General features: G+C 45.3%; 1 protein-coding gene across 1 annotated transcript in view; it reads right to left on the minus strand.

Annotated features, from left to right (window-relative positions):
* The window catches only part of LOC135316455 (solute carrier family 12 member 2-like), a 147,052-nt gene that overhangs the window by 40,075 nt on the left and 80,004 nt on the right, over positions 1-26,973 (minus strand). The window contains exons 11-16 of the mRNA XM_064469903.1: positions 12,258-12,365; positions 10,945-11,068; positions 9,463-9,564; positions 7,992-8,147; positions 7,156-7,255; positions 379-490 (exon numbers count right to left, since the gene is read on the minus strand). Of these exons, the coding sequence (XP_064325973.1) occupies positions 379-490; positions 7,156-7,255; positions 7,992-8,147; positions 9,463-9,564; positions 10,945-11,068; positions 12,258-12,365 (702 nt within the window). The remainder of the gene's footprint in view (positions 1-378; positions 491-7,155; positions 7,256-7,991; positions 8,148-9,462; positions 9,565-10,944; positions 11,069-12,257; positions 12,366-26,973) is intronic.

Here is a 26,973-nt window from a genome sequence, read left to right on the forward strand (position 1 = left end):
AGTATTCACTTTACTCCTACAAATCTTCCAAAGCATTTAAGTATCAAATGATCAAAGATACTAATTTTGCTAAGTTTCCTCCTATCCCATACATATCATGCATATACTAAAAACACAACTCCTATTGCAAGGCTTTCCTTTAAAAGTGGATAAAAAGTGATGCAAAGCACAATATCCTGATGTTTATGTTAACTGCCATATTAGCTTCCCTAAAGTTGTAGCATACCTAACTGCAAAGGTGGTGACACCTACATGAGTGGATCCCACCAGTAGATCTCAATTTTTACACTTCTCAGGAAACATCTTTCACTTGAAGAAAACGACAGTTTTGTAAAAAAGTCAAGGTAACTTTAAAGTAAAAAGAGCGAATACACTTACCATATGTACATGGCCACAGATCATCAAGCCCACATTTTTAGTGAAAGCATGGACAAGGTGAAGCAAAGCTGGACGTGAGTTTGGAGCACCTGTCATAATTAAGCACTGAGGTCTAGAATTGTGGAGAGGATGAAAAAGGGTTAGAAGTAATTTCCTCTGGAGTTTTGTTTACTTACTTTTTACAAAGAGAGGTCTCTCCAAAATATTGGCCATGAGACCGTAATGCTCATAGGAGAGATAATATCCTAATCTGCTTTTAGAAGATTATGTTAAATTAGGAAAAGAACATTCTTTCACAATTGTCAGCATACTTATTATTAATTAATTGGTTCCAAACTCAATAATCTCACTAAGTCTGAATATTTACACATTTTAAAATATCAGAAACAGAATTTAGACAAGACTAAATCAGAGGGATAAATTTCTTCCCCCATCTTTTAAGTCACATCCTTTTACATGTTCTGGCTTAGATTCTTGTCTGTCCAACAGAAGAATTTGAATCATAAGCTTTTATCACTATCATTCAAAAGGCACAGCCAAACAATTGTAAGTGAAATAAGTTATTAATTAATTATTCATCCATTAATGAATGTTAAGTGATCTTTATAATAAATTTTAAATGTTGAAGTTTCATTCATTTCAGAAGATTTTTACTTTTTTTGAAACCATAAGAATCACTAAATGTCATTTGTCCATCTGTCTCAATCCCTATAATATATGGGGCTATGTTTTGGATTTGTGCTGAAAAGAGTGTTGATAATACAGGGATGTTTCCATTATAGCTGAGCAGTGTTTACACAGAGCCAAGTCTGCTTGATTATAGAATCATTAATGTTGGAAAAGACCTCTAGGATCATCGAGTCCAACAGTCAACCCAACAATACCATGTCTCCTAAACCATGCCCTCAAGTGCCATGTCTTCACGTCTTTTAAATACCTCCAGGGATGGCGACTCTACCACCTCTCTGGGCAGCCTGTTCCAATGCCTGACCACTCTCTCAGTAAAGAAATTTTTCCTAATATCCAATCTAAACATCCCCTGATGCAGCTTGAAGCCATTTCCTCTCGTTCTAGCACTAGCGACCTGGGAGAAGAGACCAACACCCACCTCACTACAACCTCCTTTCAGGTAGTTGTAGAGAGCAATAAGGTCTCCCCTCAGTCTCCTCTTCTCCAGGCTAAACAACCCCAGTTCCCTCAACTTTTCCTCATAAGACCTGCTCTCTAGTCCCTTCACCAGCTTCGTTGCCCTTCTTTGGCCACACTCCAGCAACTCGATGTCCTTCTTGTAGTGAGGGGCCCAAAACTGAACACAATATTCAAGGTGTGGCCTCACCAGGGCGGAGTACAGGGGCATGATTACTCCCCTCCTACTGCTGGCCACACTGTTCCTGATACAAGCCAGGATGCTGTTGGCCTTCTTGGCCACCTGGGCACATTGCTGGGTCGTATTCAGCCGGCTGTCAACCAACACCCCCAGGTCCTTCTCCACCAGGCAGCTTTCCAGCCACTCTTCCCCAAGCCTGTAGCATTGCATGGGGTTGTTGTGACCAAAGTGCAAGACCTGGCACTTGGCCTTATTAAACCTCATACAATTGGCCTCAGCCCTTCAATCCAGCCTGTCCAGGTCCCTCTGTAGACCCTTCCTACTCTCAAGCAGATCAACACTCCCACCCAACTTGGTGTCGTCTGCGAACATACTGAGGGTGCCTTCAATCCCCTCATCCAGATCATTGACAAAGATATTAAACAAGACTGGCCCCAATACTGAGCCCTGGGGAACCCCACTCGTGACCAGCCCCCAACTGGATTTAGCTCCGCTCACCACAACTCTCTGGGCTTGTCCATCCAGCCAGCTTTTACCCAGCAAAGCGTACACCCATCCAAGCCATGAGCCGCCAGCTTCTCTAGGAGGATGCTGTGGGAGACAGTGTAAAAGGCTTTACTGAAGTCAGGCTGGGCCCGATCCCCTGGTTGTCCTGCACCTGCCTAGTGAGCTCACTCAAGATGTATCGCTCCATAATCTTCCCTGGTACTGAGGTCAGGCTGACAGGCCTGTAGTTCCCCGGATCCTCCTTCTGGGCCTTCTTGTAGATGGGCGCCACATTGGCAAGCCTCCAGTCATACGTGACCTCCCCTGTTAACCAGGACTGCTGATAAATGATGGAGAGTGAGTTGGTGAACTCCTCTGCCAGCTCCCTCAGTACTCTCGGGTGAACTTTGCCACACAAGATGAGAAGACTGAGGTACTTAATGCTTTCTTTGCCTCAGTCTTTAATAGTCAGACTGGTCATCCTCAGGGTTGTCAGGCCCCTGTGCTGGGAGATGGAGATAGTATGCAGAATGAAGTCCCAGTTGTTGAAGAGGTGGCAGTCACCGACCCGCTCCTTCACCTGGATGTTCACAAGTCCATGGGGCCAGATGGGATCCACCCAAGGATACTGTGGGAGCTGGCAGAGGAGCTCGCCAAGCCACTCTCCATCATTTATCAGCAGTCCTGGTCAACCGGGGAGGTCCCAGATGACTGGAAGCTAGTGAATGTGACACCGCTCTACAAGAAGGGTCGGAAGGAGGATCCGGGGAACTACAGGCCTGTCAGACTGACCTCGGTGCCAGGAAAGGTCATGGAGCAGATCATCTTGAATGCCATTACGCAGCGCATGCGGGACAACCAGGGGATCAGGCTCAGCCAGCATGGGTTTATGAAAGGGAGGTCCTGCCTCACTAACCTGGTCTCCTTCTATGATAAGGTGACCTGCTTAGTGGATGAGGGGAAGGCTGTGGACGTTGTCTACTTGGACTTTAGTAAGGCCTTTGACACTGTCTCCCACAGCATTCTCCTAGAGAAGCTGGTGGCTCATGGCTTGGACGAGTGCACTCTGCACTGGGTAAAAATCTCGCTGGATGGCTGAGCCCAGAGAGTGGTGGTGAATGGAGTCAAATCCAGTTGGCGGCCAGTCACGAGCAGTGTTCCCCAGGGCTCAGTGTTGAAGCCGGACCTGTTCAATATCTTCATTGATGATCTGGATGAGGGGATTGAGTGCACCCTCAGTAAGTTTGCAGGTGACACCAAGCTGGGTGGAAGTGTTGATCTGCTGGAGGGTAGGAAGGCCCTACAGAGGGACCTGGACAGGCTGGAGCAGGGAGGTGATCGTGCCCCTGTACTCGGCACTGGTGAGGCTGCACCTCGAGTACTGTGTGCAGTTATGGGGCCCTCACTACAAGAAGGAGATCGAGGTGCTGGAGCATGTCCAAAGAAGGGCAACAAAGCTGGTGAAGGGTCTAGAGAACAAGTCTTATGAGGAGCGGCTGAGGGAGCTGGGGTTGTTTAGACTGGAGAAGATGAGGCTGAGGGGAGACCTTATTGCTCTCTACAACTACCTGGAAGGAGGTTGTAGCAAGGCAGGGGTCGGTCTCTTCTCCCTAGTAGCAAGTGATAGGACAAGAGGAAATGGCCTCAAGCTGTGCCAGGGGAAGTTTAGGTTGGACATCAGAAAAAACTTCTTCACCGAAAGGGTTGTCAAGCATTGGAACAGGCTGCCCAGGGAAGTGGCTGAATCTCCATCCCCGGAGGTATTTAAAAGAAGGGTATATGTGGTACTTGAGGATATGGTTTAGTGGTGGACTTGGCAGTAATAGGCTATCGGTTGGACTTGATGATCTTAAGGGTCTTTTCCAACCTTAACGATTCTATGATTCTATGAATCGCATCTGGCCGCATAGATTTGTGAGTCTCCAAGTGGCTCAGCAGGACGTAAACGGCTTCCTCCTGGATTGTGGGGGGTTTGTTCCGCTCCCCAACCCTGCCTTCCAGCTCAGAGGGCTGAATACCATGGGGATAACTGGTCTTGTGGTTTAAGACTGAGGCAAAGAAAGCATTTAGTACCTCAGCCTTTTCCTCATCCTTGGTGGCAATGTTCCCCTCTGCATCCAATAGAGGATGGAGATTTTCTTTGGTTCTCTTTTTGTTGTTAATGTATTTGTAAAAACATTGTTTGTTATCACTTACAGCAGTGGCCAGGTTGAGTTCTAGCTGGGGTTTTGCTTGCCTAATTTTCTCTCTGCAAGACCTAATGACGTCTCTGTACTCTTCTTGAGTCACCTGCCCCTTCTTCCAAAAGCGGTAGACTCTCCTTTTTTCCTGAATGACAGCAGAAGCTCCCTGTTCAGCCAGGCTGGTCGTCTTCCCTGCTGGTTCATCTTGCGGCACTTGGGGATGGCCTGCTCTTGTGCCTGCAAGACTTCCTTCTTGAAGAATGCTTAGCCTTCCAGGACTCCTCTGCCCTTCAGGACTGCCTCCCAAGGGACTCTCCCAAACAGTGCCCTCAACAGGCCAAAGTCTGCCCTCCAGAAGTCCATGGTAGTGGTTCTGCTGACCCCCCTTCTTACTTCACCAAGAACTGAAAACTCAATCATAGCATGGTCGCTAATCCCCAGATGGTCTCTGACCACCAGATCTCCCACCTGTCTTTCTCTGTCTTTGAACAGCAGGTCAAGCGAGGCACCTCCCCTCATAGGCTCACTTACCAGCTGTGTGAGGAAGTTATCTTCCACACACTCCAGGAACCTCCTAGACTGTTTCTTCTCTGCTGTGTTGTATTTCCAGCAGACATCTGGTAAATTGAAGTCCCCCACTAGAACAAGGGCGCCCAACTGTGATACTTCTGCCACCTGCTTGTAGAACACTTCATCTACCTCCTCATCCTGGTTGGGTGGTCTATAACAGACTCCCAGCAGGATATCTGCCTTGTTGGCCTTCCCCCTCATCCTTAACCCATAAGCACTTGACCTTATCAGCACAATCACTAAGCTCTATACAATCAAAACACTCCCTAACATATAGTCACCACACCACCTCTCCTTCCTTGCCTATCCCTTCTGAAGAGCTTATAGCCATCCAGTGCAGCACTCCAGTCATGAAGGTCATCCCACCATGTCTCTGTGATGGCGACTAAGTCATAGCTATCCCTCTGCCCAATGGCTTCGAGCTCCTCCTGTTTGTTGCCCATGCTGCACGCATTGGTGTAGATGCACTTGAGCTGGGCTATTGGTTTCACCCCCAGCCCTGGCACGCCACCCCTAGGCTCCTCTCTAGTGGGCCTGGTTATATTCCTTTCCCCCTTCGAACCTAGTTTAAAGCCCTCTCGATGAGCCCCGCCAACTCATGTGCAAGAATCCTTTTCCCGCTTTGATAGAGGTGAACTCCATCTGCCGCCAGCAGGCCTGGTGCTGTGTAAATTTCCCCATGATCAAAAAAACCCAAAATTCCACCAATGGCACCAGCCTCTGAGCCATGTGTTAATCAGGTGAATTTTCCTGTTCCTTTCAGTATTCTTCTTCCCTGCCACTGATGGGATTGAGGAAAACACTACTTGTATTCCCAATCCTTCGACCAGTTGCCTCAGTGCCCTAAAATCCCTTTTGATTGCTCTTGGGCTTTTCTCCACAACCTCATCACTGCCCATCTGCACGACCAATAGCAGGTAATAATCAGAGGGCTGTACCAGACCAAGGAGTTTCCTAGTAACATCTCTGACCTGAGCCCCAGGGATGCAGCAGACTTCCCTATGGGATGGGTCTGGTCGGCATATTGGGCCCTCTGTCCCCCTCAGAAGGAAATCACCTACAACAATTACCCTCCTTTTCTTCTTAACAGAGGCATTCATATTGTGTGGGGCTGACCGACTCTCCCTAGGCAACCCTCCGGATGGACCTTCACCTACATCCTTATTTGCCTGGCCCTCAAGTTCCAGTGCCCCATATCTGTTGTGTAAGGGCAGCTGGGAAGGTGAGGGAGGCCGGGAGGGAATTCACCTGCTGCCCCAAGCAGGGACCTGTTCCCATTCGTCCCATCTCTTAGGCTCTCTCCTGCTAGGTGGCAAGAGGGTAGGGGATTCTCTGGTTCTTGTGGAGCTTCTTGTGGAGCCTCCATCCGCTGCCTTGGCCCTGGGGATGATAGGGTGCGGCTCCACCAATCAGTCTCCCTCTCACACTCCCTGATGCTCCTTAACCTTTCCACTTCCTCCTTCAGCTCTGCTACAATTACTTTGATTTAATTTGATTGATTTACACAGGAGTAAGTCTGCTTCTCTCACCACCCCACCAGTGAGTAGGCTGGGGGTGCACAAGAATTTGGGAGGGGACACAGCTGGGACAGCTGACCCCCAACTGACCAAAGGGATAGTCCATACAATATGACATCATGCTCAGCAACATAAAGCTGGGGAAGAAGGAGGAAGGAGGGGCACGTTCGGAGCAATGGCATTTTGTCTTCCCAAGTAACTATTACACATGATGGAGCCCTGCTTTTTCTTGGAGATGGCTGAACACCTGCCTGCCCATGGGAAGCAGTGAATTAATTCCTTGTTTTGCTTTGTGTGCATGTGTGGCTTTTGCTTTACCTAAACCGTCTTTATCTCAACCCATGAGTTTTCTCACTTTTTCTCTTCTGATTCTCTTCCACATCCCACCGGCAGTGAGTGAACAAGCGGCTGTGTGGTGCTTAGTTGCCAGCTGGGGTTAAACCATGACAAAACTGAAGTGCAGTAAACAAGCATCATCAACAGACTTGCTTCTGAAGTGCACTCCTGATCAGAAATAAAATGCTAATGTAGATATGCCCAGAGGCTAAGATAGTGCAATTCAAAGTTATTACAATCCATAGGAGGTGAACAAGCAATCTAATGGAAACGATGGTAGGAAACATCACAACCATACCCTACTGGCTACATAGCAGAATTCATTTCCTATGTCCTTAATACTATCATTAACTGTCACCTGAAGTTTTTCACATGATCTTCCACTCCTGAGAGACGAATAGAATGTTGTAGTGCATTCAAATAAGTCAAAGCTTGCGTTGAGGATCCCCAGTTCACATCTGTGGGAAGATTTGAAGTATCAATATTTTATTTAAAGTAGTTCAACATAAGACTACGTGATCGCAAAATAAATGTTGAACAGCAACTGGCTAAAAGACCCTACAACTAAATAGGCAATTCTATTTAAAGTTATTTTGCTAATTACCATTAATTTATCATGTAAGTACTTTATAATCTTCACAGCACAGGATTTTGCTTTTTCTTCATTGTCAACTTCAGGAACACTTTTTGGCTCAATCCTGCTCCATGTTGCACTTATAATCATATAGTGTTCTTAAAGGGAATGAAGAAAGTGTATAAATTGTTGTTCATAGCTACAGGAATGGTTTACTGGAAAAACCAGAAACATGACACAAATCCCTTTCCAATTCAGAAGGCTACAGGAACATCCCCTTTCATTTCCTGTCAAAATATGCTTTTCTGGTGTCTTCAGCACTGCAACCCAAGCTTTTCTCATATGCACCTTTCCCTCTAACTTTCATTCAGATGTTTATGTCTAAAGGCAAACATGTTTGATTTGAATGGATCTTGATATACTCGGGGCGTGGGGGAAGACAACAGCAATGATTATACAGGCATAATTACATTTCATTACAACTGGAAAGTCTGAAACAGAAGTGTGAACTAGCCATCCAAATAGAGTTAAGTTTTCATTTTTCTCTAAACAACATGACCTTTTCCTTCCTCTACCTCCCTCTTCCCTACACCAAACCCAGAAGAAATCCCTATGCATACCTGGTTTCTTGTAAGTGACATAAACATAGAGTCCAAGGACTATGACATATGTTAGAAGTGCTGCCCACCAATTAATGACAAACATCACAATGCAGCACAGAATAGCTCCAACAAGAGAAATCCACATATTGTAGTATTTGAAAGCAGGACGCCAACCTAGTCAAAATAGGATAGGGGAGGGAAGGGGGAAGACTATTTAATCACTGCTCCAAGGGAAAGTAAGAGCTGTTCATCTTTCTTCTTCAGTGCTCTGCATCACATGTCATAATAATGTGCATCAGTTTCAGTAATGTACAAAATAAGGACTTTGACATGTTTATGCTTTTAATTTTCCAACACATTTGAAATTAAATTGCACCTTTTTTAAACAGAGGGCAAAATTAGGAACATTTCCATGTCTAAAAGCATGTCTTGAGGAGAATTTGAAGATGCTTGTGCCAGTATATCTATTAAAACAGGCTACTAGAACCTTTGGCAATAGCTTTTACACAATTGATTTTTTTCTTTTGAAGGTAGTATAACAGGAATTATCATCAAGTGTCTCTATCACATACTAACTGGTTCTAATTGTATATTTCTAACATTTCCACATGACCAGAAATTTTCACATTAAAAGAAACAGAACAGACATATCCTAGCAGAATGCAAATATGTCAAAGTACTGGATTGCCACCATTTTACATCCTTATTTGTCATAAGTTTATCCAAGATCAGGTAAATACACAACCCCAAGACCACCCCCCCCAACATACACAAGATTAACAATTGTATTAGACATATACACCTGTTATGTAGACACTGAGTTATGCAAATGCTCTGAAAAAATAATTATATTTACCAGTTCAGTAGATAAGAACGTTTCAGTGACATTATTTCATCATGAACCAATAGAGGATTGAGCATGAGATCCATTGGTTCTACAAGTATTGTCATTTGGCTTCTTCCTTTATTCTAACTAGCCTCCCATGCCAAACAAAGGCTATAAAAATATGGCAATACTACCTTGCAATTCCAGTTTCTTCTGCACTGGAAGGCTAAACATATTAAGAAATAAATCCAGAGAAGAGAAAAGGGCGGGTCTTGAACTCCAGGTACTGGACTAGCAAGAAAGCATTCTTCAAGTGATAGTCCTTAAAGGAACTTAATCACAGAAAGGAGATACAACAATGGCAGATATCAGAGATCCATTTGAGAGTTTCTGAATAAACAGTGAATAATCTTGTGTTCTCTCAGCAAAGATGACCAAAAGCAGTAGCTCCCAAGCTTTATTGGGCATGGATCACTTAGTCCTCAAAATTTCAGAAGTCCCAAGCATACACCATATTAAGGCTGTAATTCAGATGCACCATGAAATTCAAATAGACATTTAATAACTAAATTAAACTAGACATTTAACTTACTGCCTTATAAAATGTATTTCTGCATCTAGAAATTGCAGATCAAACTTTCACCCCAAAAATATGGTTCCTACCTGGAGATTTTGCTAAAGAAGCATGGAATACAGAGAAGTTAATCAAGGCATATGAAGCCAAGAAGAAATTAGAGATAATTGGAGCAATGGTGTTCAGTTCAGCTGTAAAACCAAAAACAAAGCAAGCTGTTATGAAATATACCATCAAATGGCTTCATAGATTCCAGAGTAAAAAATATGCTACAGACAACCTTATTTTATTATGATCTTTACGGAGTAGTAGTTTGTCCTTTCTGTTCAACAGAGCTATTAATAGCCTCTTATTTACTGACTGTGAGTTACCTTCTAATAGACAGGAAGTGTAACTTTTAGTTTTAAAAAATATATGTTTTTCCATGCTATCAACTGTTTTGAAGTGCTACAAACTTTCTCAAAATAATTAATTCAGGAGATTTCTTTCCCTGTGTGGCTTGATCAAATAGTGCACAACATACTGAGTTCTGAAGAACCTCAGAAGCAGTGGACAGAGCATTAATATATATGCAGTATGTCTCTAGCTAAAGTCTCAATTCTCAAACAGCACAGAATAAGAGACTAATAAGATTAAGAGACAATCAAGTATGGTGAATGGTAACAGCAGACAAAGTTTGTGTGAGCAATTTGTCTAACACCTTCATCCATTTTTATTTTAAATGAAGAGTTGAATCAACAGTACTAATGTTAACATACTGTTATAGACCACTACTCCCTCTTTAGTGAGAGATGAAAGAGCTTGATGCTCTCTTTCCTTGAGACAGTATGGTACGAAATATTTGTTTTTGTACTCCCACCATCACAAAGAACAGTGACCAAATTGCAGAATGTGCCATGTTAGTCTACAAATTTCTATTTCTTATAACCAAGCTTCCAATCAGCATGTTGCAGTAGAGACAGCACAGCTATACCTATCTTAAACAGAGATAGGAGAAGGATGAATGAGCAAATAGGGCAAAAGAAGTTTAATAGCACTAGCATAAGGACACATGGGTGAACACAACACAAATATTTTGCCATCTATTCAAAAGACCTGTACTCCTATCTAGACTAGCCTTTGGCAACAGCGACATCAACTGTCATCTCTATTGTTCATAGCTTAACAGAACACCATACTTTTAAAAATCCTGTTCATGCAAGTTTGCCATTTAGCAGAGTTATGTTTATAATTATTAAAAATCTGAAATAAACTTTCACATTTACATCGTATAATATTTCTCTACCTCAAGCTAAAGCTATATTTTCATTGATTGACAGTATCTAAGACCAGATATCTGAGATGATTAAGTAAAATGCAGTATTACTACAGTTCAGATTTATTCTAATTCTAGATAGAGTTCTATCTAGAAGACAGGAGAAAGGAGTCCTCAAATGAAACAGGTTTAGAATGTGGGCTTAAAATCAAACTGAGCATTAAACTTCGAGGACATTGTTATCAACTCATGAGATGAAATAGTATGCTTCATAAGGACAAAAGGATATTGAGATTTATTATAATTTAAAACTGACCAATTAATATGAATCCAAGAGCAATTAAGAATGTTAGAAGATATCCTCTCAGGGGTTCGTTGTTCTTCCCATAGCCTTTAGCAAACATCAGAAATCCTGGATAAATGTTGTCCTTGCACAAAGCCTAAGAAAAAAATAGATTTAAAAGTTAACATGCATTTTGTTCAAAAATGTATCCTTATTAATGCTTACTAACGTGGTCTTTCACTACATACATTATCTTCTAAAAAGAAGAAGGTTTATAGCCAACACGTTCTATTTGCAATTGTCTTTGCATTTTGCATTTCTTACATTCTATCCTTCAGTAATTTCTACCTATATGGACAAGCTTCACTTTTTTGCAAGTGGTAGACTATCATACTTTACTGGCATCTTACAATAACAAACAATCTTTAGAGACAAAACAGTGTCTCCTCCGAAATTGGAAAGTTTGCCCAATGTAAAATTAATTCTCTGCTTCAACACTTGCGTTTATATTCTGCAACAAAACCCCTTCCATGTTTGACTCCTTACTGAACTTTTGGGGAAGAAGATTGTTAGAGGATACTAAAGTTTTACTGAATGAAGGAGAACTCATAAACCAAAATGAAATTAAAGGGTTAAAAAGAAGGTAAACCAAAATACTTTCAGGGACACCAGCAAAATCAATGTAAAGTGACTTATACAAGAACTGGTACAGAGTTATACTGAGTTATTTTCATAATGTATTATCTGATGATTAAGATTCAACAGCTACAAGTTTTACTTAATGCTGTTTCCTTCTATGATTACTTCTAGAAAAGAACTAATGTGATATATAATCTTTGTATGTGTTCCATTGACATTAAATTTAAACATTTCTTAGTGCTGAGAGAAAACAATTATCTGAATATCTAGAGACTATATTTTCCTTGCTCTTCAGAGTAGAAACAAGGACAGCAGCAGAGATGGACTACTACATATAAATGTCCCAGGACATATGGCCAATAGGACAAAAGTAACCACCATTTCAGCTAATTCGATCCTTGGTCTCAGTTCTAACAAAAGCCATCTAAAGGAGTTTGTAGACTCCTGTAACATTAGTTATGCCACAAATTACCTCTAACAAACTAACTGAAAACACAAGATTTGGGATGAACTATATTCTAGCTATATTTAAAAACAGTAACACACTACTTTCCAATTCTAAGCAACAGGTAAATATTAGATCAATTTACTGGTCTAGACTGGTACAAATCAAGATAGCAGTATACCAGAGTTCTCTTCCAAAATTCTGATTCAAAACTTAATTAGAATTATTCTTTAAAAGATTATGATTTTGCTTCCATACTTACTTGGAATATGTTAGGTGCACTCACAAGAGATGCCAATGCAGAAGAAAGGGTGGCTGAAAAAATACCTGCAGAAATCAATGGTGCAAATCCTGATACCATGCTCATCACCTGAAAGCAAGACATAAATTTTTTTAAAAGCACATGACAAAGTATACTATACAGATGGATGTCAACATTAACTACACAAACAGAAAAATAAAATACTGTGTACCCTCCAGCTAAAAGCTGTTTGAATATCATGCATTCATATCAGTACCTCTTCCAATACAAGAACAAAGTGGCAAATGAGGTGAGATAAGCAGATCCAAGTTTCAGAACAAGAGAAGGTGGCTTTTCACACAATGCATAGCCCAACCATGTAATTCTCCAGTCACGTGAATCTATGGCATTAGTCTCCATAGGCTCATAAAAGGATTGGAAAAGAAGTTATGGAAGAAAAATGCATTGGAAGCTGTTACATATTTTGGCTAACCTACCGCTGAATAACATGGTCTCAGGAAACCCAAGTGACAAAGACGCTGAAGTCAGGGAACATCTTGGGAAAGTTTGTCTTGTCTATGGATCTGTTTCTCAATATCTCTATCACTGGAAATTAAAATTGTTTTCTATTCAAAATCACAAGGACAGGATAAGTTTGCTTCTTATGTCCCCAGGGTCACATCCTAGGATGTCTTTGTAACTCCAGTGAGTGAAATATAATATGCAACTTTTGGTAAACTAGATGACTAACAAAGTGACAAATGCTCAGTAGGCTTAGTGTAAAGGAACAATGTTGATAAGACAAAAACCCCAAAATAAAAAAAAACCACAAAACAGCTTCCATCTGAAGACCTTATTCTACCATTATACTGCTCTGCTCCCTTACCATAGCTGCATACAGCTTTGCATGTGTCAAGTGAATTAAGATATGGAACTGTGTATTTAAGAACAGCCATGGTTCAATACTTAGATTAATTTTCTTTATGGAAGAAAAAGCCTAGGCTGTTTGAAGACAGTGTTAAATAATTTCTAAAAACTTGAAAAGCTGATATTTTTAGTCAGTGGACCAAACCCAGCATGATGCCTGCCTTTCAAGCAGAATATAAATGTCAGAATGAGGTTCTGCATCATTTGTGCTGAATATATACATCTTTCATCCTAGAAACTTCATCTAGGATAGCAGAATGGGGACTGAAGGAAAGGGAGAAGAAGAATGTAGAAGGGTCTAGTTTTTAAGTTACTGCCACTTGAAATTGTAAAATCCAGCTGTTCCAAGCAATCTTATCAAGTAGGGCATGCTCCCAAAAACAATATACAGATGGCTGAGGAAATTCTATTTGTATTCCTAGGGCTAAACTAATGGCAAAATTTGGCATTTTTCTCCAGGTCAGACAGTCAAGACTGCTGGGCCTCTCAGATAGGAAACTGAATCTCTAGGTTACATTATGTTTCACTGGGCAGTTGAACTGCAGTTTAGCATTCCTTGCCTAAAAAGAAATGAAAGATCTGTGGATGCATAAGATGAGAGTGATGAAGTAGTTATTATAGTTAGTAGCTTAAGAAATGAAGTACAGGGTTTCCTGGAGTATATTTTAATTTCACTAAAAAAGGTTATGGTAGGACAGGCATTTATTTATACAAATGAGACATGCTCATTAGTTAAAGATACCACGAATGTTTTCATGCTACTAACACTTCATTAACCTTTCCCCTCGTATTATCTCAGTGCTTTGAATACTTTCATACTTGGTTAGATATAGATTCATACTCTACAGAAAGTGTTACAGCTGTAAATGCCAGACTCAATTTCATATATTTCTGGAAGAGAAATTAAGGATATAAATGTTCCCCAAAAGAGCTATGCTTTAAGAACATAATAAACAAACATAGAACAACCTTAGTAGAAACAGTATGAAAATATTTTTTCTGTGAAAATGGCTTGATCAAGAAGGACTTCTTATGGACAGAATCTGTTTAGAAATCTATTCCCTTGCTTTTCTTCCTATCCAATTTAAAACACCGATATTTCAAGGCCCATACTATACTGCATCTGCATTGACTCCTTGCAATTTAGTTCTTATAATCTACTCAGATGTTACGTTCTCTTTACAGGTTCTGTTCATTGCTCCATTTATTTATACTATTAATTTTTTATATTAAATTTGTTTTTATAAATTTGAGAAAAAACTCTAAGATGTATGCAGACAGCATTTGTTCATTATAAAAGCTAGTAAGTTACAACTCAAGTTACTGCTGTAAAAGGCATTAGGAAGCTTCTTCCAAAGCGGGGGGTGGGGGGGGGGGGGGGAAGGAACACAGCCAGCCAGCCAGCGAGCGAGCGACAAACACGCAGACACACAGGCAGAGGCAGGGAGGGGGGCTGAGGCAGAGAGAGGCAGGCAGAGATGGAGGATGACAGAGGCAGGGAGACAGACAGACACACAGACACCACCACACCCCGCCCCCAGGCAATGACACCTGACCACACAGACACCCAGAAAGAGAGAGAGACACCCAGAGAGTAACCCAGGCAGAGAGACACCCACCAACGCACCCAGAGACCACCAGAGAGACACACCCACACAGAGAAACCCAGAGCAACAGACAGCCAGTGGCACTGACAGCCACACCCAGAGACACACGCAGAGCAAGACAGATACCTGCAGAGAAAGACAGTGACACACACACACAGAAACAAAAACACACAGCCAGAGTCAAAACGAAAGAGACACAAATGCAGAGTCAGATAAACACTACCAGAGAGACACACAGCCAGAGAGAGGCATACACACACAGACAGCCAGAGACACCACCAGAGAGAAACATGGGACCAGACCATGACTGCCAGAGCACACCACCTGTAGAAACACACGTACTTGGAAACACACACATACCTGGAAACAAACACAGAGGTGGAAAGAGACACCCACAGAGCACATGTGCTGGTTTTGGCTGAGAAGGAGTTAATTCTCCTCACTGTGGGGGTCGGCTACCTTTCTAGCTTCCCGAGCTCTGCCGCAGGGCCGGGGGGGGGGGGGGGGGGGGGCTGGGAGGGGCGGGGCCATGGTGGGGGCGGCTGACCCCGACTGGCCAATGGCATGTTCATGTCATACCATGTGACACCATGACCAGTATATTAAGGGGGGCAGTTTGTGGCTTGGCTTGGGAGTGCTGTGGGTGAGTGACTTTTTGGGTGGTTTATTCCCTTTCCCTCCACCCTTCCCTCGGGGCTTTGTGCCTCTCATTGTTCTTCTTTATGTTGCATTGCTGTTGTTGTTTCTTTTAATTTTAATTATTAAACTGCTCTTATCCCAACCCATGAGCGTTACCCTTCTGATTCTCTCCCCCATCTACCGGTGGGGCAGTGAGCGAGCAACTGTGTGGGGCTGAGCTGCCGGCTAAATCATGACAGTCTTTTTGGCACCCAATGTGGGGCTCCAGGGTTGGAGATAATAACAGCTGCTGGTCACAGCACCATGTTGTCCTTTTTGCAGTTGGTGTTAAGGATTGCTGTTGGTTTAGTCTGCTGTGATTAGTAATGCTTTGCCTACAAGATTTGTTATACAAACACTTGTTTTCAGCTTTATCTAGTATTTGGGGTTTTTGCTGAAACCCTTACTGTACTTTGGATACCACCTTGTTGAGGCAATTAGCAATTATACCTCCTCCTCTGAGAGATTTTATATGGAGGAAATACAGAATAGTACCTTTGCAACTTTGTTCTATGATGTCTGTGCCTTTGTTACAACAACCTTTCTGTATCTTGAGCATCCTTGGGTGGTTAAGGTGCACTTATTGTTAGTTTTTGGGCATGTTGTTTTGGTTTTGACTAAGCAACTTAAGAATATTACACTGAAACCTGCCCCAAGGCTTGATAGTTACGAGTGGCAGGGCATGTGGGATAGCATGGGCAAATACCTAGGGCAGTGGGCACCCCCAGTGTTTTGGAGTTTCACCCCCGAAAAAGTGCAGAATCCTAAAAAACTAGTAGAATATTTGGAGAAAGTATAATGTTACGCTGGGAACCGCAGACAGACACAGATAACAGCAACGTGCTAGCGCCTGGCCCAAGCATACCAAGCCCTGCTCAACAGTATTTAGTGCTCCCAAGGGGAAGAGAAGGTCTCTGGATTGAAATGCAAAGTGACTGGCACCGTAGTCACTCCAGCCCTGAGGACAGGCACTGCAGCCACTCAAACCCCCATGACAAGTACTGGAGCTGGCTCAGAGAATGAACCCGTACCACTATCAGTCGCCCCCATACACAAGATGAAATATTGGAAGCGGATGTCAACGTGTGTAGAATGGGATGATGAAAAAGCAGGGCTGTCATGGGGAGAGGAGGAAGAAGTCATAAATGAAATAGAGACCACCCGATCCCTGTCCTTGAGCGAGTTTTGAGCGAGTTGTGAGATATGCGAAAAGATTATAGCCCTCGTTCAGGTGAGCACATTGTCACCTGGCTGCTCCGATGCTGGGATAATGGGGCCAGTAGCCTGGAACTAGAGGGAAAAGAAGCCAAACAAGTGGGATCCCTTTCTGGGGAAGGGGTCGTTGACTAAAGTATCTAAGGGAATTAGCTGTGCTTGAGGTGATTTATGGTGACCTGGACGATCAACGGTCATCCAAACATCCAGATGAAGCCGAGTGCACACGACCCATGTGGTGGAAGTTTGTACGGAGCGCACCATCTTCGCATGCAAAGTCATTGGCAGTAATGTCCTGGAAAGATGATGAAACACCAATGGTGGCGGAGGTGATTGATAGACTCCGGGATTATGAAACAAATATCTCTTCCTCGCTCGTCTCTGCTGTGGAGAAACTATCCCAAGAGGTCCAGCAACTCAAAGAAGATATGTCCTACTCCCCACCTCGACAGAGCAGTGTCTCAGCTGTTAGGAATAAGCGTCCTTTTGCTCAAATGAGAGGATATACACCACGGGCCACCCTATGGTTCTACCTGTGTGACCACAGAGAGGACATGAGGAGGTGGGATGGCAAGCCTACCTCGACCCTACAGGCACAAGTACATGAACTGCAAGGAAGAACAGTCACTCAGGGAGGCTCTTCCAGGAAAGCTGCTGCTCCAGTTTCCAGTGAGCAGGTCCCCAGACAGAGGAGTAGTAGCGCTGATTTTATTTCTAAGTGTAATAGAGGGACTCCTGATTCACATTTACAGGAAGTGAGTTGTGACTGCCATGATCAGGACTAGAGGGGCCCTGTGTCCAGCCAGGTGGAGGAAAGGGATAACCAGGCTTACTGGACTGTGTGGATCCGATGGCCTGGCATGTCCGACCCACAGGAGTATAAAGCTTTAGTGGACACCGGCGCACAGTGCACCTTAATGCCATCAAACTATATAGGGGCAGAACCCATCAGCATTGCTGGAGTGACAGGGGGATCCCAAGAGCTAACTGTATTGGAGGCCAAAGTGAGCCTAACCGGCAATGAGCGGCAAAAGCACCCCATTGTGACTGGCCCAGAGGCTCCGTGCATCCTTGGCATAGACTACCTCAGGTGAGGGTATTTCAAGGACCCAAAAGGTTACAAGTGGGCTTTTGGTGTAGCTGCCTTGGAGACGGAGGAAACTGAACAGCTGTCTACCTTGCCTGGCCTCTCGAAGGTCCCTTCTGTTGTGGGGTTGCTGAAGGTCAAAGAACAACAGGTGCCAATCGCCACCACAACAGTGCACCGGCGGCAATATTGCACCAACAGAGACTCTCTGATCCCCATCCATGGGCTCATTCACCAACTGAGGAGCCAAGGAGCCATCAGTAAGACCCACTCACCCTTTAACAGTCCCATATGGCCAGTGCGGAAGTCTAATGGAGAGTGGAGGCTAACAGTAGACTATTGTGGCCTGAATGAAGTCACTCCACCGTTGAGTGCTGCTGTGCCATTCATGCTAGAACTTCAATACGAACTGGAGCCCAAGGCAGCCAAGTGGTATGCCACAACTGATATCGCTAATGCATTCTTCTCAATCCCTCTGGCAGCAGAGTGCAGGCCACAGTTTGCTTTTACTTGGAGGGGGGTCCAGTACACCTGGAATCGACTGCCCCAGGGGTGGAAACACAGTCCTACCATTTGCCATGGACTGATTCAGACTGTACTGGAAGAGGGAGAAGCTCCAGAACACCTTCAATACATTGATGACATCATCGTGTGGGGCAACACAGCAGAAGAAGTTTTTTAGAAAGGAGAGAAAATAGTCCAAATCCTTCTGAAAGCTGGTTTTGCCATAAAACCAAGTAAGGTGAAGGGACCTGCACGAGAAATCCAGTTCTTAGGAATCAAATGGCAAGATGGTCGTCGTCATATCCCAATGGATGTGATCAACAAAATAGCAGCCATGTATCCACCAACTAGCAAAAAGGAAACACAAGCTTTCTTGGGCGTTGTGGGTTTTTGGAGAATGCATATTCCAAATTACAGTCTGATCGTAAGCCCTCTCTATCAAGTGACCCGGAAGAAGAATGATTTCAAATGGGGCCCTGAGCAAAGACAAGCCTTTGAACAGATTAAACAGGAGATAGTTCATGCAGTAGCTCTTGGGCCAGTCCGGGCAGGACAAGATGTAAAACATGTGCTCTACACTGCAGCCGGGGAGAATGGCCCTACCTGGAGCCTCTGGCAGAAAGCACATGGGGAGACCCGGGGTCGACCCCTAGGGTTTTGGAGTCGGGGATACAGAGGGTCCGAAGCCCGCTATACTCCAACTGAAAAAGAGATATTGGCAGCATATGAAGGGGTTCGAGCTGCTTCAGAAGTGGTTGGTACTGAGGCACAGTTGCTCCTGGCACCCCGACTGCCAGTGCTGGGCTGGATGTTCAAAGGAAAGGTCCCCTCTACACACCATGCAACTGATGCTATTTGGAGTAAATGGGTTGCACTGATCACCCAGCGGGCTCAAGTAGGAAACCCCAGTCGCCCAGGAATCTTGGAAGTGATTATGGACTGGCCAGAAGGCAAAGATTTTGGATTATCACCAGAGGAGGAGGTGACACGTGCTGAAGAAGCCCCACTCTATAACAAACTGTCAGAAGATGAGAAGCAGTATGCCCTGTTCACTGATGGGTCCTGTCGCCTTGTGGGAAAGCACCGGAGATGGAAGGCTGCTGTATGGAGTCCTACAAGACAAGTAGCAGAAACTGCTGAAGGAGAAGGTGAATCGAGCCAGTTTGCAGAGGTAAAGGCCATCCAGCTGGCCTTAGACATTGCTGAATGGGAAAAGTGGCCAGTGCTCTATCTCTATACTGACTCCTGGATGGTGGCAAATGCCCTGTGGGGCTGGCTGCAGCAGTGGAAGCAAAGCAACTGGCAGCGCAGAGGCAAATCCATCTGGGCTGCCACACTGTGGCAAGATATTGCTGCCCGGGTAGAGAACCTGGTTGTAAAGGTACGTCATGTGGCTGCTCACGTCCCCAAGAGTCGGGCCACTGAAGAACATTGGAACAACCAGCAGGTAGATCAGGCTGCCAAGATTGAAGTGGCTGAGGTGGATCTGGACTGGCAGCATAAGGGTGAACTATTTCTAGCTCGGTGGGCCCATGACACCTCAGGCCATCAAGGGAGAGATGCAACATACAGGTGGGCTTGTGATCGAGGGGTGGACTTGACCATGGACGTTATTGCGCAGGCTATCCACGAATGTGACACATGCGCTGCAATCAAGCAAGCGAAGTGGGTAAAGCCTCTGTGGTATGGGGGACGATGGCTGAAATATAAATATGGGGAGGCCTGGCAAATTGACTATATCACACTCCCACAGACCCGCCAAGGCAAGCGCCATGTGCTTACAATGGTAGAAACGACTGGCTGGCTGGAAACATATCCTTTGCCCCATGCCACTGCCCAGAACACTATTCTGGGTCTTGAGAAACAAGTCCTGTGGCAACATGGCACCCCAGAGAGGACTGAGTCAGACAACGGGATTCATTTCTGAAATAACCTCATAGACACCTGGGCCAAAGAGCATGGCATTGAGTGGGGTGTATCACATCCCCTATCAGGCACCAGCCTCTGGGAAAATTGAACGGTGCAATGGACTGTTAAAAACTACAGTGAGAGCAATGGGGGGTGGAACATTCAAGCACTGGGATACACATTTAGCAAAAGCCACGTGGTTAGTCAACACAAGGGGATCTGCCAACCGAGCTGGCCCTGCCCAGTCAGAAATCCTACGTACTGTGGAAGGGGATAGAGTCCCTGTAGTGCACACAAAAAGTATGCTGGGCAAAACAGTCTGGGTTCTTCCTGCCTCAGGCAAAGGCAAACCCATTCGTGGGATTGCTTTTGCTCGAGGACCTGGTTGCACTTGGTGGGTGATGCGGGAGGATGGAGAAATCCCATGTGTGCCTCAAGGGGATTTGATTTTGGGCGAAAACAACCAATGAACTGAATGGCACAATGTGAACTGCTATATAATGTTGTGTGTCACCTCTGTGTTGTATCAATGATATCAGAGTACGAGCCTCCCAACCCATGGACGATCGACTGTGAAACAAGCAAGGTGCAGCAGTGATGGAATGATGACTGACTCGGTATGCAGCAACCCAACACCACACGCACCATCTCTCCCACCCTGAAAGACTGATGCGACAGATGGAGCCCAGAGTCATGGACTGGGTGAACTCAATGGACATTTTAATGGACGTTTTACAGGGAAGGTCCATAGACTAAGGGAACGATGTCTGTGTATTGTGTTAATGGATGGGAAGGGGAGGGGTGGTGGTTGGTAAGGTTGTATTGGATGGTATGGGACCTGGGCATGGTGTAAATGGTATGGATTAAGGGGTGGAGAATGTGCTGGTTTTGGCTGAGAAGGGGTTAATTCTCCTCACTGTGGTGCCTGTGGGGGTTGGGGCCCTTTCCAGCTTTACGGGCGTGCCGCGTCGGGCGGGAAGCTGGGAGGGGCGGGGCCACAGCCGGGGCAGCTGACCCCGACTGGCCAATGGGATGTTCATTCCATACCATGTGACACCATGACCAGTATATTGAGGGGGGACAGTTTGTGGCTCGGGAGCATCGCAGTGTCGGGTCGGTGGGTGGTGAGCGGCTGCAGCATGTGCAGTTTGTTCCTGCGGTTTGTTCCCCTCCCCCCTCCCTTCCCCCCTCTTCTGGGGTTTTGTGCCTCTCATTGTTCTCCTTCACATTGCATTTCTGTTGTTGTTTCTTTTAATTTTAATTATTAAACTGTTCTTATCCCAACCCACGAGCGTTACCCTTCTGATTCTCTCCCCCATCTACTGGTGGGGGAGTGAGCGAGTTACTGTGTGGGGCTGAGCTGTTGGCTAAACCACGACAGCATGACACCCATAGAGAGAGGAATCCACAGAGAGAGACACCCACAAACACACCAACAGAGAGCAAGGCATCTCCACAGGAGACACCCAGAGAGAGGGACAGCCACCCACAGAGAGAATCATAGAACAGCCCAGGTGGGAAGGGACCTGAAAGGATCATCTGGTCCAACCTTTTGTGGAAAAGGGAGCCTAGATGGCATTATCTATCACCCTGTGTAATCACATTTTGAAAATCTCTAGTGATAGGGACTTTACCAGGTCCCTGGAGAGGTTGTTCCAGTGACTGTTCAGAAACAGTGTCAAATGCTTTGCTGAAGTCCAGGTTGTGACTGACCAATAAGCCCCTACAATGGAAGAAGTCTCAAAGTAGATGGGCAAGGGTGATGTGCCCATGAAGCTCAGGGAATAATGTACGGTGTGACTGACCACAGCTATTGCAAAGAAAGCTGGCTTTATCTCAACACAAAGGGGACCAACTGAGGGTGGCCTCAATTTAGATAAACAACTATCAACAGTTGAGTGGATCAGTTGAGGTGATATAAATGTTTCTCCCCGAGTTCATTAGAAGAGGGTGAATGTCTCCCTGAGTTAGCCAAACCAGCATGGGGGGAGTGAATGCGTGGCTCAGCCCAACGTAGAGTATAATAACTAGACAACTTACAAAAGAAATTTTAAGAGAGCAATGGGCTTGAGCTGGCTTCAACCCACATATTCCTTCTCAGCAACTAGGGATGCCCAGCATCATGATGGTGAGCATATTATAGAGATTAGTAATGGGGATCACACTGGCATTGTGACTGAACTGTGTATTGCAATTGCTATATATTTTGCTAAGTGTAACTTATGTTTGTATTGTGTTATGCAATATATTATGTATCACACTGCTAAATCAGAAATCCTATGTAACAGCAACTATCTTCAAATAAGTAAATTCAATATTAAACATTACACCTGATAGAGTTAGAACTGTTGTGACTAAAACTTGTTGCTTTGGGGGAGTCAGAAAGGCTTCAAGACAAGAAGTGCCTAAACAAATTTACGATGATGAAATTTGTCCTTAGAAAAAGCAGATGTACAGAGCCATAAAGATAAGAAACTGCAGAGCAAACACTAAACCAGAACAGACTATCCCTCAAAGACAGTATATACGTGATCTCAGAACTGAGTTTGCACAAAAGCAAAAGTTAACTAGTGGACACAGTGAGGAAGAGTATATCCTTCATCCAGAGACCCCTGATGACTACCCAGAGACACCAACAGGCATGCGCAAATGACATTTGCATATGTTAATGAGCTATTGGAAAATTAATGAATATGCATATATTTTATTGGAAAACCAATGAATATGCATGTAAATCTTGTATAAGTTATGCAACTAACCCTGTGCAGGCACGCACATTAGGAGGAGTGATCCCCTGTGCGTCCAGCGCTGCACTAAAGAATACCTGCTTAATAGTTGTTCAGACTATTGAGTCCTGATTTTGGCTTTTGACAGCATCACACCCGCCACACATGGAATATCTACAAGAACCTGGTCAGAGAGTATTGGACTGATACTCTACATCCACTGGTCTCCACATGTCAACAGAAAATGTTATTTTGTTGCAGAAAGAGATCAGGTTAGTCAGGCATGATTTGTCTTTGGCAAATCCATGTTGGCTTTTCCCAATCATTTGATTTGTAATAGTTTCTAGCAGGACTCATTCCATTACTTTCCCAGGGACTGAATTAAGACTAATGAGCCTGTAGTTTCCTGGGTCCTCTTTTTGGCCCTTCTTGTAGATGAGTGTGACATTGTCCCTCTTTCAGTCATCAGGGATATCCCCTGATCTCCAGGACTTTTCAAAGGTTATAGACAGTGGCCTTACAACATCAGCCACTTCTCTTAACACCCTGGGGTGGATTCCATCTGGACCCACAGATTTATGTGGGTTGAGCCCTTGCAAGAGGTTGCAGACCAGCCCTTCCTCCCCTACCGGTGGGTCAACACATGTGTTGGCATAGCTACTTGAGCCTGTGATCTGGGGTCCAGCTACACTGGTAAAGACAGGCAAAGAAGGTATTGAGAACCTCTGCATTGTCAGCATTATTAGTGACTAGTTTCCCTGCCCTGTTTAGCAATGGGCCTATGTCTTCCCTGTGTTTCTGCTTACTACTCACGTACCTGAAGAACCCTTTCTTGTTGTTCTTGACATCTCCGGCCAATTTCAGTTCTAGCTGAGCCTTAGCCTTCCTGACTGCATCTCTGCATGCCCTAACAAGGTTCTTGTAGTCCTTGATGGGTATTTGGCCACCTTTCCATATCCAGAATGCTTCTTTTTTTTCTTTCAAGCACACACAACAGCTCATTGTTAAGTCAGGGTGGTCTCTTGTTCTGTCTTCTTCCTTTCTGTTTGTAGGGGATGGACAGTTCCTGTGCTTCCAGGAGGCTGTTCTTGAATAACTCCCAGTGCTCACAAGCTCCTTTGCCCTCCATGGATGCTTCCTATGGAATCCCTCGCAGATGGGCTCTGAGCATCTCGAAGGCGGCTCTTCTGAAGCTCAGGGTCTTTGTCCTACTACTGGTCGTCTTCAGTGTGCTCAGCAGGATCTTAAACTCCATCAGCAGTTATGTTGTCAAGTAAGTATTCTTTGTTTGTGAGCAGTAAATCTAGCAATACTCTGTTCCTAGTCAGCATGTCCAGCATCTGTAGCAGGAAGCAGTCCTCAATGCATTCCAGGAACCTGATGGACAACTTGTGCACTGCTGTGTTGTTTTCCCAACAAATGTCTGAATAACTGAAGTCACCCATGAGGACCAGGTTCTGTTGGCCTGAGACTTCCTTGAGCAGCCAAATTAAGGTTTTGTCAGCCTCGTCATCCTGATTGGGAGATCAGTAACAGGTACCTAACATAAGCTCCCCCTTGGTGACAATCCCTCTAATCTTGATCCAAAGGCATTCAACAGAACTTTCGTGGTCTCCATAGCTCCCCTCCATACACTCAAATTTCTTTTACATAAAATGCAACTTCCTCTTCTTCCCTTCCTATCTTTCTGAAAGAGAGAAGCACCCCCACTACACAGAAACCCACAGAGAAGCACACACACACAGAAACTCAGAAACACACCCAGAGGGAGAGGCACCCCCCCAAAGGCAGACACCCAGAGGGAGGGACCACATGCACACACAGAAGCCCACAGAAAGAGGCACACCACACACCCCAGACACCCAGGGCAGAGGCACCTCCCCACATAGACACCCAGGGGGAGAGAGGCACCCCCAACACACTGTGGTGGGTTGACCTTGGCTGGAAGCCAGGTACCCACCAAGCTGCTCTGTCACTACCCCTCCTCAGCTGGACAGATGGAGAGAAAAAATGAGACAAAAGGCTCATGGGCCAAGATAAGGACAGGGAGATCACTCACCAATTACCATCACAGGCAAAACAGACTCAACTTGGAAAAATTAATTAAATTTATTGCCAATCAAAATCAGAGTAGGATAATGAGATATAAAACCAAATCTTAAAATTAAAACACCTTCCCCTCACCTCTCCCTTCTTCCCAGGCTCAACTTCACTCCCAGCTTCTCTACCTCCTCCCCCTGAGCAGTACAGAGGGACGAGGGATAGGGGTTGCAGTCAGTTCATCACATGTTGTCTCTGATGCTCCTTCCTCCTCACACTCTCCCCCTGTTCCAGCATGGGGTCCCTCCCATGGGAGACAGTCCTCCACAAACTTCTCCAATGTACATCCTTCCCATGGACTGCAGTTCTTCACGAACTGCTCCAGTGTGGGTCCCCCATGGGGCCACAAGTCCTGCCTGAAAACCTGCTCCAGTGTGGGCTACTCTCTCCACGGGGTCGCAGGTCCTGCCAGGAGCCTACTCCAGTGCGGGCTCTCCACAGGGTCACAGCCTCCTTCAGGCACATCCGCCTGCTCCAATGTGGGGTCCTCCACAGGCTGCAGGTGGATATCTGCTCTGCATCTTTACCATGGGCTGCAGGGCAATCTCTGCTCTGGCGCCTGGAGCACATCCTCCCCATCCTTCACTGACCTTGGTGTCTGCAGGGTTGTTTCTCTCACATATTCTCACTCCTCTCTTCTGGCTGCTTTTGCACAGCAGTTTTTCCCCTTTTTAAACTATGTTATTGTCTTGGTTTATCCGACAACTCAGCCCCACACAGTCGCTCGCTCACTCCCCCACCGGTAGATGGGGGAGAGAATCAGAAGGGTAACGCTCATGGGTTGAGATAAGAACAGTTTAATAATTAAAAATAATTAAAAAAAAAAAAACACAACAAAAATGCAATGGAAAGGAGAACAATGAGAGGCACGAAACCCAGGAGGTGGGAGGGGAATGAAGCGCTGAAACAAACCGCATGCGATGCAGCCACCCGCCAACCCGACACCACGCCTCCCCCGAGCCGCAAATTGCCCCCCCTCAATATACTGGTCATGGTGTGACATGGTATGGAATGAACCTGCCATTGGCCAGTCGGGGTCAGCCGCCCCCACGATGGCCCTGCCCCTCCCAGCCCCCCCCCCCCCCCCCGCAGCAGAGCTCGGGAAGCTGGAAAGGTAGCCAACCCCCCACAGTGAGGAGAATTAACCCCTTCTCAGCTAAAACCAGCACAGTTATCTCACAGGTGCTACCACCAAGGCTGATGGGCTCAGCCTTGGCCAGCAGCAGGTCTGTCTTGGAGCCAGCTGGCATTGGATCTATCGGACATAGGACCTTCCCCCTTCTAGCAGCTTCTCACAGAAGCCACCCCTGTAGCCCCCCCAGTACCAAAACCTTGCCATGCAAAACCAATACAGTGGGATTTCCATAAGCCTCAGTTCCTTCAGGATATACCCAACTCCTCCGATGTGGGGTCCTCCATGGGCTGCAGGGGAATATCTACTCTGGTGCCTGGAGTATCTCCTCCCCCTCCTTCTTCACTGACCTTGGTGTTCACACTGCTGCATCTCTCTTCCCCCTCCTCCTCCGCCTGTGTGGCATTTTTACCCTTTCTTAAATATGTTTTCACAGAGGTGCCACCACGTTCGCTGGCTCAGCTTTGGCCAGCGGTGGGTCTTGGAGCTGGCTGGCACTGTCTCTATTGGACATGGGGGAAGCTTCTAGTATCTTCTCAAAGAAGCCACCCCTGTAGCCCCTCCTTGCTATGCAAACCAAATACACACACACAGGCACCCAGAGCGAGAGACACCACCCACACATGGACACCCAGAGAGACATCCATCCACCAGGATATCCAGAGAGAGGGACACACACGCGCACATGCACACACACACACAGAGGCACTCAGAGGACAAGCCACCCGCACACAAAGAACTCAGAGACAGGTACCCCCACAGAGAGGGACAGCCACCCACAGAGACATCCAGAGTGAGAGGGAGGTCATCCCCAACAGGCACCCACAGAGAGAGGAACTGACACACACAGACA

Source organism: Phalacrocorax carbo, chromosome 19, assembly GCF_963921805.1.
Source record: "Phalacrocorax carbo chromosome 19, bPhaCar2.1, whole genome shotgun sequence".
In the NCBI taxonomy this organism is placed as follows: domain Eukaryota; kingdom Metazoa; phylum Chordata; class Aves; order Suliformes; family Phalacrocoracidae; genus Phalacrocorax; species Phalacrocorax carbo.